The sequence below is a fragment of the Carcharhinus amblyrhynchos genome, chromosome 5 (genome assembly GCF_965287045.1).
Source record: "Carcharhinus amblyrhynchos chromosome 5, sCarAmb.v2.hapA, whole genome shotgun sequence".
In the NCBI taxonomy this organism is placed as follows: domain Eukaryota; kingdom Metazoa; phylum Chordata; class Chondrichthyes; order Carcharhiniformes; family Carcharhinidae; genus Carcharhinus; species Carcharhinus amblyrhynchos.
Window position 1 is genome coordinate 33,370,235 of NC_137328.1, and position 16,679 is coordinate 33,386,913.

At 42.1% G+C, this 16,679-nt stretch overlaps 1 protein-coding gene across 10 annotated transcripts in view; it reads left to right on the forward strand.

Annotated features, from left to right (window-relative positions):
- Positions 1–16,679, forward strand: part of LOC145342945 (uncharacterized) — a 134,195-nt gene that overhangs the window by 94,802 nt on the left and 22,714 nt on the right. For all 10 annotated transcript variants that reach the window (XM_080188591.1, XM_080188590.1, XM_080188592.1 and 7 more), the window contains one exon: positions 163–290. In XM_080188591.1, coding sequence (XP_080044717.1) covers positions 163–290 — 128 coding nt within the window. The remainder of the gene's footprint in view (positions 1–162; positions 291–16,679) is intronic.

The window sequence follows — 16,679 nt, forward strand, 5'->3', positions numbered from 1 at the left end:
GAGTGACAGTACTCCAAAGATAATTCATGGGAATGTCCTGAGAAATGTGATATGGTGCTATACATCTATGTGTAAGATTCTTGCCTTAAACTAAATTTAAAAGTGGTCTTTATAAATTGAGAATGTTTTTAAATCTTTGCTTTTTTATGCTGTTTCTGACAGGACACCACACTATGTGGTTACATGGTCCCAAAGGGTTATTTAGCATTGTTCGTCGCCTTTGCTGTCCACAGGGATCCTGAAATCTTTGAAGATCCTGAAGAATTCCAACCAGAAAGATGGTCTGGCAGGTTTGTACCTTTTTTTGTGGTATATATGCATCTGAATTGGGGAAAGGCCAATTTCAATATCATTAAACAGAATCTGACAAACACAGACTAGGAGCACTTACCTGCAGGTAAATCTACGTTTGAAAATTGGGAATCTTTTAAAAGTTAAATAGAGAGTTCAGTGCTAAAGTGTTCCTCTAAGAATGCAGAGCAAGAGCAGCTTGTTGAGGGAACACTGGATGTTAAGGAATATTGAGGGTTTGGTTAAGAAAGGGAAACATATGGTAATATAGAACACTAAAAACAAGGAAGACCCTTCTGGAGTATAAAGAATGTGGGAGGGGGAACTTAAAGAAATTAGGAGAGCAAAGAGAAGCCACAAAATATAATTGGCAGACAAGATTAAGGAAAACCCCTAGGCATTTTATGAGTATATTAAGAGCAAGAGGATGAGCAGGGAGTGGTGCCCATTAGAGGCCAAAGGGACAATTTGTGCATGGAGCCAGAGGACATGGATGAGGCCATAAATCAATATTTGTCATCTGTATTCATTAACATAAGAACATAAGAAATAGCAGCAGGAGTAGGCCATCTAGCCCTTCGAGCCTGCCCCGCCATTCAATAAGATCATGGCTGATCTGTCGTGTCTCAGTTCCACATTCCCGCCCTCTCCCCATAACCCTTAATCCCCTTGTCTATCAAAAACCTATCAACAGGACAAAGACATTGTAGCTGGTGATTTTAGTTGGGATGGTGAAACTTTAGAGCACGCTAAGATTAATTAGAAGGGATGTTTGAGCGAGCATAAAGAGGAATAAATCCTCAGGGCCTGATGAGATTTATGCAAGGCTATGGGAGGCAAGCGGGGAGATTGCAGGGGCCCTGATGGGGATATTTAAGCCTTCATTGGTCATGGCTGAAGTGCCGGATGACTGGAGGATAAGTAATGTGGTATCTTTGTACAAGAAGGACAGCAGGGATTAGCCAGGTAATTACAGGCCAGTTAGTCAGTAGTAGGGAAGTTATTTGGAAAAAAAATCTGAGGCACAGGATTAATCAAAGGGATTAAGGAGGGATAGCCACCATGGATTTGTGGGTGATCCTGTCTAACTAATTTAATTGTGTTGATGTGGTTCACGTGGACTTCAGTAAGGTCTTCAACAAGGTCCCATACGGAAGGCTGGTCCAAGAGATTAGAGCGCCTAGGATCCAAGGCAAGGTGGCAAATTGAATCCAAAATTGGCTTCTTAATAAGAGGCAAAGGGTGATGGTGGAGGGTTGCCTTTGCCTTTGGAAACAAAATTGAGGGTGGTTGTAGAGAGTTGTTTTTCAACTGGAGGCCTGTGACCAGTGGTGTGCCTCAGGGATCAGTGTTGGGCTGTTATTTGTCATTTATATTAATGATTTGGATGAGAATATAGGGGGCATGGTTAGTAAGTTTGCAGATGACACCAAGATTGGTGGCATAGTGGACAGTGAAGAAAGTTATCTCCCAATTGCAACGGGATCTTGATCAATTGGACCAGTGGACTGACGAATGGCAGATGGAGTTTAATTTAGACAAATGCAAAGTGATGCATTTTGGTAGATTGAACCAGGGTAGGACTTACTCAGTTAATGGTAGGGCATTATGGAGAGTTCCAGAACAAAGAGATCTAGGGGTACATGTTCATAGCTCCTTGAAAGTGGAGTCAGAGGTGGACAGAGTGGTGAAGGAGGCATTCGGCATGCTTGGTTTCATCAATCAGAACATTGAATACAGGAATTGGGACGTCTTATTGAAGTTGTACAAGACGTTGGTAAGGCCACACTTGGAATACTGTGTGCAATTCTGGTCATCATATTATAGAAAGGATATTATTAAACTAGAAAGAGTGCAGAAAAGATTTACTAGGATGCTACCGGGACTTGATGGATTGAGTTATAAAGAGAGGCTGAATAGACTGGGATTTTTTTCTCTGGAGCGTAGGAGGCTGAGGGATGACCTTATAGAGGTTTGTAAAATAATGAGAAGCATAGGCAAGGTAGATAGTCAATATCTTTTCCCAAAGGTAGGGGAGTCTATAACTAGAGGGCATAGGTTTAAGGTGAGAGGAGAGAGAGACAAAAGTGTCCAGCTGGGAATTTTTTCACAGAGGGTGGCGAGTATCTGGAACAAGCTGCCAAAGGTAGTAGTAGAGGCAGGTACAACTTTATCTTTTAAAAAGATAGTTACAAGGGTATAGTGGGTATAGAGGGATATGGGCCAAATGCGCTCAATTGGGATTAGCTTAGGGGTTTAAAAAAAGGTGACATGGACAAATTGGACCGAAGGGCCTGTTTCCATGTTGTAAACCTCTATGACTCTATGACTGAAAGCCTGTGACCATTGATGTACCACAGGGATTGGTGATGGGACCCTTGAATGTTTGTAATATACATTAACAATTCGGATGTGAATGTAGAGGGTATAATTAATACATTTGCAGATGACACATGAATTTGTGGTGTTGTTGATAGTGAGAAGGGTAGTCTTGGGCTTCAGACTGATCTTGATCAGCTGGCAAGTTGTGCAGAGCAATGGCAGATGAAAATTAATTCTGCTAAGTGTGAAGTGATGCATTTTGGGAAGTCTAATAAGGTTGAGATATAAACAATGAATGATAGGTCCCTAGGGAGTATTGAGGAACAAAGAGACCTTGGTGTACAAGTCCATAGTTCCCTCATGGTGGCAGCATGGGTAGATAGGGTGAAGAAGAAGGCACATGGAATGCTTGCCGTCATTAGCCAGGACACACAATATAGGCGAAGGGAAGTCTTGGTACAACTTTATAAAACATTGGTTTGGCCACAGATGGAACATTGTGTGCAGTTTTGGTTGCCATGCTTTCAGAAAGATGTGATTGCATTGGAGAGGGTGCAGAGAAGATTTATCAGGATGCAACTGGTATGGAAGGTTTCAGCCAAGGGAAGACTAGATAGGCTGGGTTTGTTTTCTATTGAACAGAAGAGGCTGATTGGGGGATCCAATAGAAAATTAAGGCATAGATTATAAGAATGGTCATCCTGACTTGAAACATCAGCTCTATTCTCGCTCCACAGATGCTGTTAGACCTACTGAGATTTTCCAGCATTTTCTGTTTTTGCTGTCGTTAAATTAAGATGTCAGAGTGAAATTAGGCAAAGGATTTAAACTACAGAAAGGTACTTGAGGACAGATAACATAAAATTCTTTGTTACACAGAGTAAATAACTTCCAGATAGAATAGTCAAAGCAAAACCCTGGAGCTATTTACAAAACAGTTAAAAGGTCCAATTGGAGATTGCATTCAGATCACTTTTTGGATGCATGAATTCAGTTGGCTGAATAGTCATCCACATCTAGAACGATCTTGTGAATATATTAATTAGAAGCACATAATTAATTTTACTAAATCCAAATAGTTCTCTGTACTTTAGTAGAAAGTGTTCAGGGAGTACTAGATTTTTGACGTTTCCTTACATAGTTTGGCTACTGATTAAATAAGACGTGAAACAGTTTACTATCTTGTCAGTAACTGAACATTACAAAATAATTGAAAACTAAACTATTTCATCGGTCTTTTGAATGAAATTGGCTCATGTTTGTATTGTCATGTGGAAGGCAATAAGTTAGAATCTGTCTCAGACAAAGTCACATGATGCCGGAAGACACAAGGAAAATATTACACAAGGTGCCATGAAGCCTTCAGAGTTATTGGCCGAAACTGCTGCTTCCCATCGTGAGTGAGAAATTTGTTGACTAGCATGCAATCCATGAATAGCTCATCACACGAACTGAGAGCCACTTTAATGAAGCCACCAGTAGCCTCACATACTGTTTATTTGAGGGGCGGCACGGTAGTACAATGGTTAACACTGCTGCTTCACAGCTCCAGGGACCTGGGTTCGATTCTCGGCTCGGGTCACTGTCTGTGTGGAGTTTGCACATTCTCCGCGTGTCTGCGTGTGTTTTTTTTCCGGGTGCTCCGGTTTCCTCCCACAGTCCAAAGATGTGCAGGTTAGGTTGATTGGCCATGCTGAAAATTGCCCCTTAGTGTCCTAAGGTGCTTAGTTTAGAGGGATTAGTGGGTAAAATATGTAGGGATATGGGGATTGGGCCAGGTTGGGATTGTGGTCAGTGCAGACTCGATGGGCCGAAGGGCCTCTTTCTGCACTGTAGGGATCTATGATCTCTGAGTGATATCTTCCTTAATTGGTAAGATTTTAGTTCTTTACTGGAAGCTGGAAGCTATTTTTAATTTAACCTAATTGAAGGGCCAAGCCCAAAGTGTACAGCATTACCTCATCAAGGCTCCAAGCAGTAAAGAAAGGAAGGACTTGCATTGACACAGTACATTGTCAACCGGGGATCGTTGAAAATGCCTCACAGTCATTGAAATACTCTTGAAGCACTGCTGAATGAGAAATACAGCAACCAATTTAGGCACAGCAAGGTCCCACAAAACAGCAGTGAGATGTATGGTCAAATGATCTGCTTTTTTAGCCTAGGTTGAGGGTTAAATATTGACTAGAAAACCAGGCAAACTCCCCAGCTCTTCTTTGAATAGTACCAAGGATCTAAAGTTCACTTGAGCGGACTTTAAATTAATGTGGAGCTGTGGCATTGGACTGGGAAGAAGCCTCACTTGTGAGACTTCTTACCAAACTTTAGTTTACCATCTCATCTGAAAGATGGCACCTCCAGTAGTACAGTACAGGTATTGGACTTGATTATTTGCTTAAGTTTCTGGGTGAAGCTTGGATTTATGACCTTGCTGAGAAACCAAGCCACTCTCTCGGCCAAAGTACAAAAGACAAGGTAAAGCAAGATTGGAAGTGATGTGTTGACCAGTTTAAAATAAACATTGAACAGCTTTCATGAGGCTGACAGGAATACCTTACAAATACACCAATCTGATATCAGAAGCAGTCACTTCTAGCCTTCGTAATTAGATGATGCTAAGTAGGTAATAAGCACTACAGACTACAGCCACCAAATGGGGAAAAAGATATTCAAATTGCTGGATGGAGTGGCCATCAAATGGATCCTTTTGTTGTGAATGTATTGACCTGCTTGATGGAGTTGCACTCATTCAGTCAAAAGGAGAGTATCCCATCACACTCCTGACTTGTGCCTAGTAGATGGTGGAAAGACGTGAGGAGTTGGGAGGTTATCACTCACCGCAGAATTCCTAACCACTGATCTGCTATTGGGAGCCACAGTATTTTGAGGCTGGACCTCCTGGTCAGTGGGAAGTTTTTGGTCAGTGAGAAACCCTAGCACGTTGAAGGTGGAATATTCAGTGACAGTAATTCCATTGAATGACAGTGGAAGATGTTTAAATGATCTCTTGTTGAAGAGGGCTATTGCCTGATATTTGTGTGGTTTGACTTAACCCAAACCCAAATTTGTTCTGGTCCTGCTAGATGTATGCATGACTGCATCATTATCTGAGGAATTATGAATGGAAAACTGAATAAAGGTGATGACAAGTGGAAAGGGTAAGATTTTTTTAGGAGTAGGATGAAAGCAAGTTTTTCAAATGGAATTCAAATGTAGAACCATAGTAATTTAAGCAGCATTTTGATCCATGAAGCCCATGCTTATGCGAGCTTCACACACAATCTGTCTCTGCCCTGTGCATTTCAATTTTTTTATTTAAAACTGGGTCAACTAGGACATGACTGGCATTTGTTTTCCATTCTGCAATTGTTTACGATTTACATAGATGATTTGGAGTTGGGGATCAAGTGTAGTGTGTCAAAATTCACAGATGACACTAAGATGGGTGGAAGAGCAAAGTGTGCAGAGGACACAAAGTCTGCAAAGGGATGTAGATAATCTAAGTGAATGGGCGAGGGTCTGGCAGATGGAGTACAGTGTTGGTAAATGTGAGGTCATCCATTTTGGTAGGAATAACAGCAAAATGGGCTATTATTTAAATGGTAAAAAATTGCAGCATGCTGCTGTGCAGAGGGACCTGGGTGTCCTTGTGCAAGAATCTTAAGGAGTTGGTTTGCAGGTGCAGCAGGTAATTAAGATGACAAATGGAATTTTGTCCTTCGCTGCTAGAGGGATGGAGATTGAAAACAGCGAGGTTATGTTGCAGCTGTATAAGGTGCTAGTGAAGCCACCCCTGGAGTACTGTGTACAGTTTGGTCTTGTTACTAGAGAAAGGATAAACTGGCACTGGAAGGGGTGCAGAGGAGATTCATTAGGTTGATTCTGGAGTTGAGAGGGTTGGCTTATGAGGAGATACTGAGTAGACTGGGGCTATACTCATTAGAATTCAGAAGAATGAGGGGAGATTTTATAGAAACATATAAGATTATGAAGGGAATAGATAAGGTAGAAGCAGGGAAGTTGTTTCCACTGGCGGGTGAAACTAGAACTAGGTGACGTAGGCTCAAAATAAGGAGGAGCAGATTTAGGACTGAGCTGAGGAGGAACTTCTTCACACAAAGGGTTGTGAATCTGTGGAATTCCCTGCCAGTGAAGCAGTTGACACTATCTCATTGAATGTTTTTAAGGCAAGGATAGATAAATTTTTGAACAGTAAAGGAATTAAGGGTTATGGTGAGTGGGCGGGTAAGTGGAGCTGAGTCCACAAAAAGATCAGCCATGATCTTATTGAATGGTGGAGCAGGCTTGAGGGACAAGATGGCCTACTCCTGCTCCTGGTTCTTATGTTCTTACGTTACCCCTTCAAAAAAACTCTATCAAATTTGTGAGATAATTATCCATTCACAAAGCCATGCTGACTATCCCTAATAAGTCCTTGCGTCTCTAAATGCCTGTAGATCCTGTCTCTCAAAATATCTTCCAACAACTTACCCACCACAGATGTGAGGCTCACTGATCTATAGTTCCCAGGCTTCTCCCTGCAGCCCTTTTTAAACAAAGGCACAACATTTGCTATCCTCCAATCTTCAGGCACCTCACCTGCGATTATCGATGATTCAAATATCTCTGCTAGGGTACCCGCAATTTCCTCCCTGGCCTCCCACAGTGTCCTGGGATGCACTTCATCAGGTCCCGGGGATTTATCTACCTTGATGCACTTTAAGACTTCCAGCTCTTCCTTCTCTGTAATATGTGCACCCCTCAAAACATCACTATTCATTTCCCCAAGTTCCCTAACATCTATGTTTTTCTCAGCACTAAATACTGATGAGAAATATTAACTTAGGATCTCTTCCATCTCTTGTGGATCTGCACATAGATGACCTTGTTGATCCTTAAGAGGCCCTACTCTCTCCCTAGTTACTCTTTTGCCCTTTGTTCCTAAGAAGCTCTTTGGATTCTCCTTTGCCTTATCTGCCAAAACAATCTCATGTCCCCTTTTTTGCCCTCCTGATTTCTCTCTCAACTCTACTCCTGCATCCCCTATACTCTTCAAGAGATTCACTTGATCACAGCTGCTAATGCATGTCATGTGCCTCCTTTTTTTTTAACCAGGACCTCAATATTTCGAGTTATCCAGGGTCCCTACTTCTACCAGCCTTACCCTTCAATCTAAGAGGAATGTGCTTATCCTGATCCCTAGTTAACACATTTTTTGAAAGCGTGCCACTTACCAGATGCCACTTTGCCTTCCCACAGACTCCCCCAATTAACTTTTGAAAGTTCCTGCCTGATACCATCAAAATTGGCCTTGCCCCAGTTTAGAATTTTAGCTTTTGGGCCAGACCTATCATTCTCCAAAGCTATCTTAAAACTAATAGAATTATGGCCACTGGTCCCTAAGTGATCCCTCACTAACAATTCTGCCACCTGCCCTTCCCAATTGCCCAAGAGGGAGGACATGTTTTGCCCCCTCTTTAGGGGGCCATCCACATACTGAATGAGAAATTCCTCCTGAATACGCTCAACAAATTTCTCTTCATTCAATCCTCTAATACTATGGCTGTCCTAGCCAATATTGGGAAAGTTAAAATCCCCTACTATTACCACCCTATTTTTTTGGGGGGCTGTCTGTAATCTCCTTACATAATTTGCTCCTCAATTTCCTGCTGACTATTTGGGGGCCTATAATACAATCCTATCAAAGTGATTTCCCCCTTCTTATTTCTCAGTTCTGCCCATGTAGATTCAGTGGCCGAACTCTTGGATATATCCCTTCTCAGCATTGCTGTGATGTTTTCCCTAATCAATGTGCAACTCCCCCTCCTCTCTTATTTCCTGATCTACCTTTCCTATAGCGTTTGTACCCTGGAACATTGAGCGGCCAGTCCTGTCCCTCCCTTAGCCATGTTTCAGTAATTGCTGTAATATCCGAGTCCCATGGACTCATCCATGCCCTGAGTTCATCTGCCTTGCCCATCAGGCCTCTTGCATTGAAATAAATACAGTTTAATCTGGACATCCCCTGTTCTCTGTCTTGCTTTTGCCTGATCTGTCCGGTTCTAGGATTACTGACACTGCCTCTACTACTTAATGTGCTCTCTAACTTCTGTGCTGTCCTCAACCTTCTCTTGTGTCTTTCTACTGCTTTGACTCCCACTGAATGTCGTAAATATCATCAACTTGTCATTACAATGCCTTCTTGCCATAATACTTCATTCACACTGCATTAAGAGTCCACATCAGCGTGCAATTAGAACAACGCATTTCGCAATGACTTTTAAATGACCGGCACTTCGCTCAGCATTCCGAGGTGAGTTTGCAAACTTCCCTCACACAGTGCTGATAGGGATCAGCACCATGCATCATAGGCTGCACTTCCTTAGGTTAATATAACTGAAGCTGAACATCCACCCTTGTGGTCATGCCAAACAAGTCTTGGTGTGCAGGTCATGATGATCCCAGTGCCTTGGCTGAAGGCGGAACCTTCAGAAGTTGGCCATGTGGGATGGGGATGACAGAAGAATGTGGTGAATGTTCATGTGCAACCCACATCATTTCAGGGACCAGGACTCCCCAGCATGTCCGTAGGGGCCGTGAATCACAGGTGAGTCCTTGAACAAAAATGAAGCTTTAGAAATAAATGCCGACTCTTCTGTCTCTTTGAGGAGGCCTGATGCCAACAACTGCACTCATGGCTATAAAAACTTCCTGGCAACAGGTAGTCCAGTAGGTTGACCCCATCTACATTATTGTTTATGGACAGAAGAAAGTGAAGGAGGTGCTTGATTTGCCAAAGTGAGGTACGGAACCGTTAAGACAAAGGGACAGCAGGTGCCTGGGTGTATCAACATTCTATGTCCTATCTGCATATGAGAGAACCCGTGTTCCTGACGTCTGCACATTTCAAGTGGTCTGCAGGATTTGGTACTATAGGGCCTGGGAGTAGACCCAGTTTCAGTAAACGTAACCATCATACTCCACCACATCGAAAGCACTGGCTTCTTCCAGGGCTCCACTGGGGATCCATGCAGTAGCTCGATCTTCACCCACAGATCTATCCAGGTGACCCCATGCAATTTTTGCAAAGGCAAGCAAGCCAGGAGGCATGAGCACTGGCTTTTGTTGAGATTTCTGTATTCCCACAGGTGCAAGATCACACACACACACACACACACACACACACACACACACACACACACACACACACACACACACACACACACACACACCACCTCCGTAGTCACACTTGGAGACCCCATTGCTGTAACTAACTGACACACACATACACCGTGTATGTAACTATCCTCCACTTACTGCATTTTGTTGGAAAATACATTTTTTTTATTGGAAGAAATGGCTGCAGTTTTAGTCAACTTCCATTTCATGGAGAAAACTTTTGAAATAGACTTTGTTTCCTTTGCTTTTTGCTGAGTGAGTAGATTTTGTTTGCTATGATGAAAGCAGACCATGACATCAATCATCATGCAATGCTGATTTGAGGTCATTTTGGAGCTTAATGATGAACTGGAGGGGTACTAATATCCTGGCGGGGAGATTTGCTAGAGCCACTCAGGAGGTTTTAAACGAGTTTTGCGGGGTGGTGGAGGGGGGACCCCAAAGCAGTAGTAAGACAGAAGAGGACAGCACAAAAGTTGGAGAGCACAAAAAATAGAAAAGGCGGTGTCAGTAATCCCAGTACTAGACAGATCAGGCAAAAGCAAGACAGAGAGCAAGGGCAGTCCAGATTAAACTGAATTTATTTCAATGCAAGAAGCTTGCTGGGCAAGGCAGATGGATTCATAAGAACGTAAGAAATAGGAGCAGGAGTAGGCCATCCAGCTCTTCGAGCCTGCCCCGCCATTCAATAAGATCATGGCTGATCTGAAGTGGTTCAGTTCCACTTTCCCCCTTCTCCCCATAACCCTAAATCCTCTTGCCTATCAAAAGCCTATCTACCCGCGTCTTAAATATATTTAGCGAGGTAGCCTCCACCACTTCAACAGGCAGAGAATTCCAGAGATTCACCACCCTTTGAGTGAAGAAGTTCCTCCTCAACTCCGTTCTAAACTGCCGCCCCCTTATCTTGAGGCTGTGCCCTCTAGTCCTACTGTCCTTTCTGAGCAGCAAGAGCCTCTCCACCTCTATCCTATCCATCCCATTCAACATCTTATACGTCTCAATGAGATCTCCCCTCATTCTTCTAAACTCTAATGAGTACAAGCCTAGTTTATTCAGCCTCTCCTCATAGCTCAACCCCCTCAACTCCGGTATCAGCCTAGTGAACCTCCTGCACTCCCTCCAAGGCCAAAATATCCTTGCGTAAGTGCGGCGACCAAAACTGCACACAGTACTCCAGCTGCGGCCTCACCAGTGCCCTGTACAGTTGCAGCAAGACCTCTCTACTTTTATATTCAGTCCCCCTTGCTATGAAGGCCAGCATCCCATTTGCCTTCCTGACCACCTGCAGGCTGGGTTTTTGCGACTCATGCACAAGGACCCCGAGGTCCCTCTGCACCGTAGCATGCTGCAGTTTTTCGCCATTCGGGGCATGGATGGGTACATGGGACTGCGATATTATAGGTATTACTGAAACATGGCTAAGGGAGAGACAGGACTACCAGCTCAATGTTCCAGGGTACAGATGCTATAGGAAAGATAGAACAAGAGGTAAGAGAGGTGAGGGAGTTGCATATCTGATTAGGGAAAACATCACGGCAGTACTGAGGAGAAATATCCTAGGGTTCGCCCACTGAGTCCATCTGGGTAGAACTGAGAAATAAGAAGGGAGAAATCACTGATAGGGTGGTACTATAGGCTCCCAAATAGTTATGGGGAAATTGAGGAGTAAATATATTCAGAGATTACAGATAGCTCCAAGAAAAATTGGGTGGTTCTTGGGATTGAACGGAGAGAGGACATAACCCTTTTTCCATGTTCTCTACCACTTTTTTCTTTCGGCTCACGTCCAGTCCTTATTGCCTCCTGTGATGCATTGCCTTATCTTGTGGCCCCTTGTCTTCTTTTTCTTTTTCTTGTATATTATTATTTGAGTTTGCATGTTCTCCCCATGTCTGTGTGAGTTTCCTTTGGGTGCTCTGGTTTCCTCCCACAATCCAAAAGGTGTGCTGGTTAGGTGAATTAGGTATGCAAATTCTCCCTCGGTGTACCCGAACAGGTGCCGGAGTGTGGCAACTGGGGATTTTCACAGTAACTTCATTGCAGTGTTAATGCAAGTCTACTTGTGACTAATAAATGAACTTTTTTTTTTAAAGAGGCAGATGGGGACCCTTAGCTCTTCCCATGTGCATAATCAGTTTTGTGAGCTATCCTTTATTTCCTGAAAGTCTTAAAGCCTTCTTCTTTTGGGGTAAGTCATGATTGCAGGTTTATCATTCCACAAGGGTATGGTCTGGCCTGTAATCTACTATTAGAAGCTTCCAGAAACTTGACTAGCTTGCCATCCAAATTTCAGATGACTTATGATAGCCACCTTAGGTCAATATCTTTGTTTTAACAATTCAAATTGACTTTTTAAAGAGAGCCATCTCATTCGGACTTGTCATTGACATTCAACACTGTTCCAGAGAAACTAAATGGAAGCTTGAGTAAACAACACTTTGTCTCTTGATGAAGCACTTTACTACTCAACATGGATTTTGAAAAGTTTTGATCGTAACCATTTTCTCCCATTTTTTTTTCCGATAATAGGTACTAGTAATAGTTCTGCTATTGGAATTGTCTAGACCATCTTTTATTGTTTACTTGTCCAAATACTGCCCCCTTTTACCTTGTCCCATCATCCTTTTTGTCTTCCACAATGAAATACTTTGTACTTTCTGTCTCTGTATTTGTTTAAAACTGGGTAAAAAGTCTGACAACACCAGGTTTTAGTCCAACCGATTTATTTGATAGTTGATTTATTTGATAGTTGATTTATTTGATAGTTATTTGATATTTAAAACTAACAGATCTCTCTCCACAGATGCTGCCTAGCATAGTGAGTATTTAAAACATTTTCTTTTCAAATTTAAGAGGAGCATTTAATGATGTAATTTTAGCTCACTTTGTAGTACGCATCTTTTACAAGATTTGGGGTTCAAAGCCTACTCCAGGTTTTGCACCAAGAGATAAAGAAAACTTGTTTTATACGCCATATGTCAGGGAAATTGCTCTTCGATGAGCAAAGATAGTATTTGGTCTTGATGTATGGATACATAATCAGCAATTATCTGAGAGGCATTTTCCTGCTGAGCAGAATCAGCAAACTCTGTGCACTTATCATCTCTGATTTACAGTGATGTTACGCTAATCTTTGAGTTGAATCTAACAGATGCTTTGTGCAGGAAGTGGGTTGAAGGCTGCAGCTTGACTGAGTATGAGTCAGGTGTGAGTCACAGCTTCCTGGGAGGATAGATCAATGCGCTACACTGTTAAATTAATGAACGGCAGAAAGCTTTTGAGTAAAAGGTTATCATGAGAAGAGCTCCTTTCAGAATAAACTAAAATAGTTGCAGCAGGAAACTGCTAGGAAATGAATCAGTTTTTTTATTTACTTGTATAACAATGACAAAATGACACATTGCAGCTGGAGTTTACAGTGACAAGGACGAAAGTTTTGTAGATTTCATTCCTGTTATCGTTCAAAGAATTTGATGCCTATATAAATGAGCAAGGAGTAATGGACCTCTTCTAGTCTAATGCTAGATTGAGCAGCCTGCAGCAAGTGATGACCAAACTTGCATTCAAACTTCTGGCTGTAGCTTTAGGGGATTGCAGTAGCTCAGGATAGAGGTGATGCTGGAGTACGGAGGCTACAGGCTGGAAAAACAATGTTTAAAATCCTGCTGTTAACATTCATTTACAATGGACCATGCTTCAGCAGAACGCTTAGGTTTTTGATTACTTGAAGAAGAATGAGGGAGTTGCCCCCCCCATAGTTTCGTCAAGATTTAATCCTCGATCAACTTTTGAAATAGTAGATATGATCAATAACCTCATTGCTATTAATGGAAGTTTACTGTGCACAAATTACCTGCCGTATTTTCATTCCGACGGTGACTGCAAACACTTTGGGATGTCTAGAGGTAAGGGACTTTATAAATACAATATTTCTTCCCATATCCATGGGGGTCAATGCTTTTAACACCAGGGTGATGTCTCTTCCATTCTGTTAATTTCCAAAAGCTTTCCCAATGCTGAGGTTAGACTACCTGGCCTGTAATTGCTGGGTTTATTCTTGCTCCCTTTTTTTAAACATTTGCAATTTTCCAGTCTTCTGCCATCTTGCCTGAGCCTAAGGAGGTTTGGAAGATTATAGCTAGTGCCTCTATACTTTCCACTCTTGCCTCCCTCAGTATCCTCACGTGCATTCATCTCGTCCAGGTAACATATCAACTTTTAAGTGCAGCCAACCTTTCCAATGTTCCCTCTATATTAATGACCCATCCAACTAGTCAGCGATTAAAGTCTGAGTCAGCAAACACCTTTAGTAGAGTTTGCAACTGTCAAGGATTAGGTACAAGGATCAAGGATTCAGAAACAAGCTCAAAACGAGCCTACAGCCCCAGGCAGAGGAATAATTCTATGGCGTGGGGGTAGAGAATTGCCCAAATGGGAGGCTCCCAGATGATCTGCTTGGAGGTAAAGTTCTACAAGATTAGTTTAAATTTACTGTGACAATTTGCTATTTATTATTTTCCTTTACCAACATGGCTGACATGATTAATAAATCCAATGGCCCAATTTTAAATGGGGAGAAAATTGAGCCAATGTTTAGAGTCTAGATGACCCTTCATCAGAGTCATCTAGACTCAAAACGTTCTCTCTATTCTCTCCCCACAAATGCTGTCAAACTGCTGAGATATTCCAACATTTTTCTGTTTTTGTTTCAGATTCCAGTATCCACAGTATTTTGTGTTTATCAGTTTTAATTGGGATTGTAGCGAAAGCATTAGTCTTTCCTCAGTTCACCAACATGAGTCTAGAGTCATTTTAACTGCTAGGCCTCATTAAAGGACACCAGGCAAGTTATATGGAAAGAGTAACAAAACTATAGCTATTCTTAGAGCTGATCAAAATTATCAGAGACTTTGATAGTGTAAAAAAAGAGAAATTTTCAACTAGCACAAGAGTCAGTAACCAGAGGACAAAAGTTTAATATAATAGACAGAAGAACCAGAGGTGAGATTTTACATTGAATCACTGAGAATGTTAGAAGCTGATTCAGCAGCAACTTTCAGAAGGGCTTTGCATAAATGCTGAAAAGGAGGAAAGAGTAGGGAAATGAAATTAGTTTGATAATTCTTTCAAAAAGCCAGTACAGGTGTTATGTGCTTTTTTGCTGAATCATTCTATGTTTCTAGTGATTTCATTCCAACTCCACTATTAAAGGTGAGACAGTTGGATGGAAGACAAGTGAACACAGTCTCTAGATTTTGGGGCAGATGGGTGATTGCCATTGGTGGATTGGAGGCACTCTTCTGGACCTGCTACTCCTGGCAAGATCAGGATAGGACAGCAAATCCATGGTAATGTGATGTCATGTTGTAATTCATATGATCACACTGCTGACATTTGCATGTGAATGAAACCCTTGCCTATCTGGGGCAAGGCCTCTTGCACTGCCCAATCTGGTGAGTAGAGATCTGGTTCAATGTTCACATGCCCTGTTCCATTTGAGCAAGGAATCAGGAGAAGGTTCAATACCAGCCTTCCTGGATAAAGTAACATTTATTGCATTGCCAGCCATGGAGCTGATGGAAGGCTAATCTCAATAGTCTGTGACAGCAGTCTAGCTCCCAACATTGTTTAAAGTCCCCTAAACCTCCCTTACCCCACTGCAATGCTCCTCTATGTATCTTCCATAACCATTCATCCATTATCTACTATGTACACTCGCATGTAATAGCAATGGGAATTATTTTAAATGTAAAAAATTGAACATGTGACAATCTAATATAAAACTCATTCATAAACTCAGTGACATTGCAAAGAAAATAACTCCTGCAGAAAAAAATCTCTTAAATGTCCATTAAGTTGTGTTAACAAATAACCATGTAGCCAGGAACCAAATCAAAGATGGATTGTGTTATCAAAGCCTCTTTAAAACCTTCATCATTTGCCTGAACAGCTGTATTAATAGGACACCTGCTGAGCTCAAACCATTAATAGTTTTTGAAACTTAACTAAATATTTATAATAGCTACTGCTATCAAAACATTAACTAACAGCCTGACTGGTCCATATTTAAAAACTCAGTGACCAGCCTGAACGAGTACGCCACTACAGTAACTGAATTCGTTAGTGAGTGAGTAGAAGACTGTCTGCCAAAGAAGTTATCCAGTTGAGAAATTTTCAACTAGCACAAGAGTCAGTAACCAGCTGGAAACCATGGATGAACAGGGATATCCGCTGCTAGCTGAAAAGTCCAGGTCTGAAATCTTCAAGTCAGGCGACCCTGACCTGTACAAGAAATCAAGATATGACACATGGAGATCTATCAGAGATGCCTAAAGACAGCACAGGGCCAAGTTAGAGTCCCAGGCTAGTCACATGGACTCTCACTGCCTATGGCAAGGTTTGCAAGACATAACAGGTTACAAGATGAAGGCATGTAAAATCAATGAGCTCAATGCATTCTATGCCTGTCTTGAGCAAGAGGTCAGCAAGAGCACACCTTCTATCCCAGAAGCCTCGGATGAACCTCTATCTGAGGTCAGCATCGCAGACGTCAGAGCAGCCTTCTCAAAAGTCAACCCAAGGAAAGCATCTGGCCCAGATGCAGTACCCGGACAAGCAGTCAGATCCTGTGTGCACCAGCTGATGGGTATTCGCAGACATCTTTAACCTCTCTTTATACCGATCTGAGGTTGCTATCTGCTTCAAGAAAATGACCATCATCCCTGTACCAAAGAAAGTAAGGCAGTGTGCCTAAATGACTACCATCCGGCGGCTCTTGACATCCATCATCATGAAATACTTTGAAAGATTAATCGTGGCACGAATCAATTCCACCCTTCCAGATTGACTGGATCCACTAGAGTTCGCCTGCCACCACAACAGGT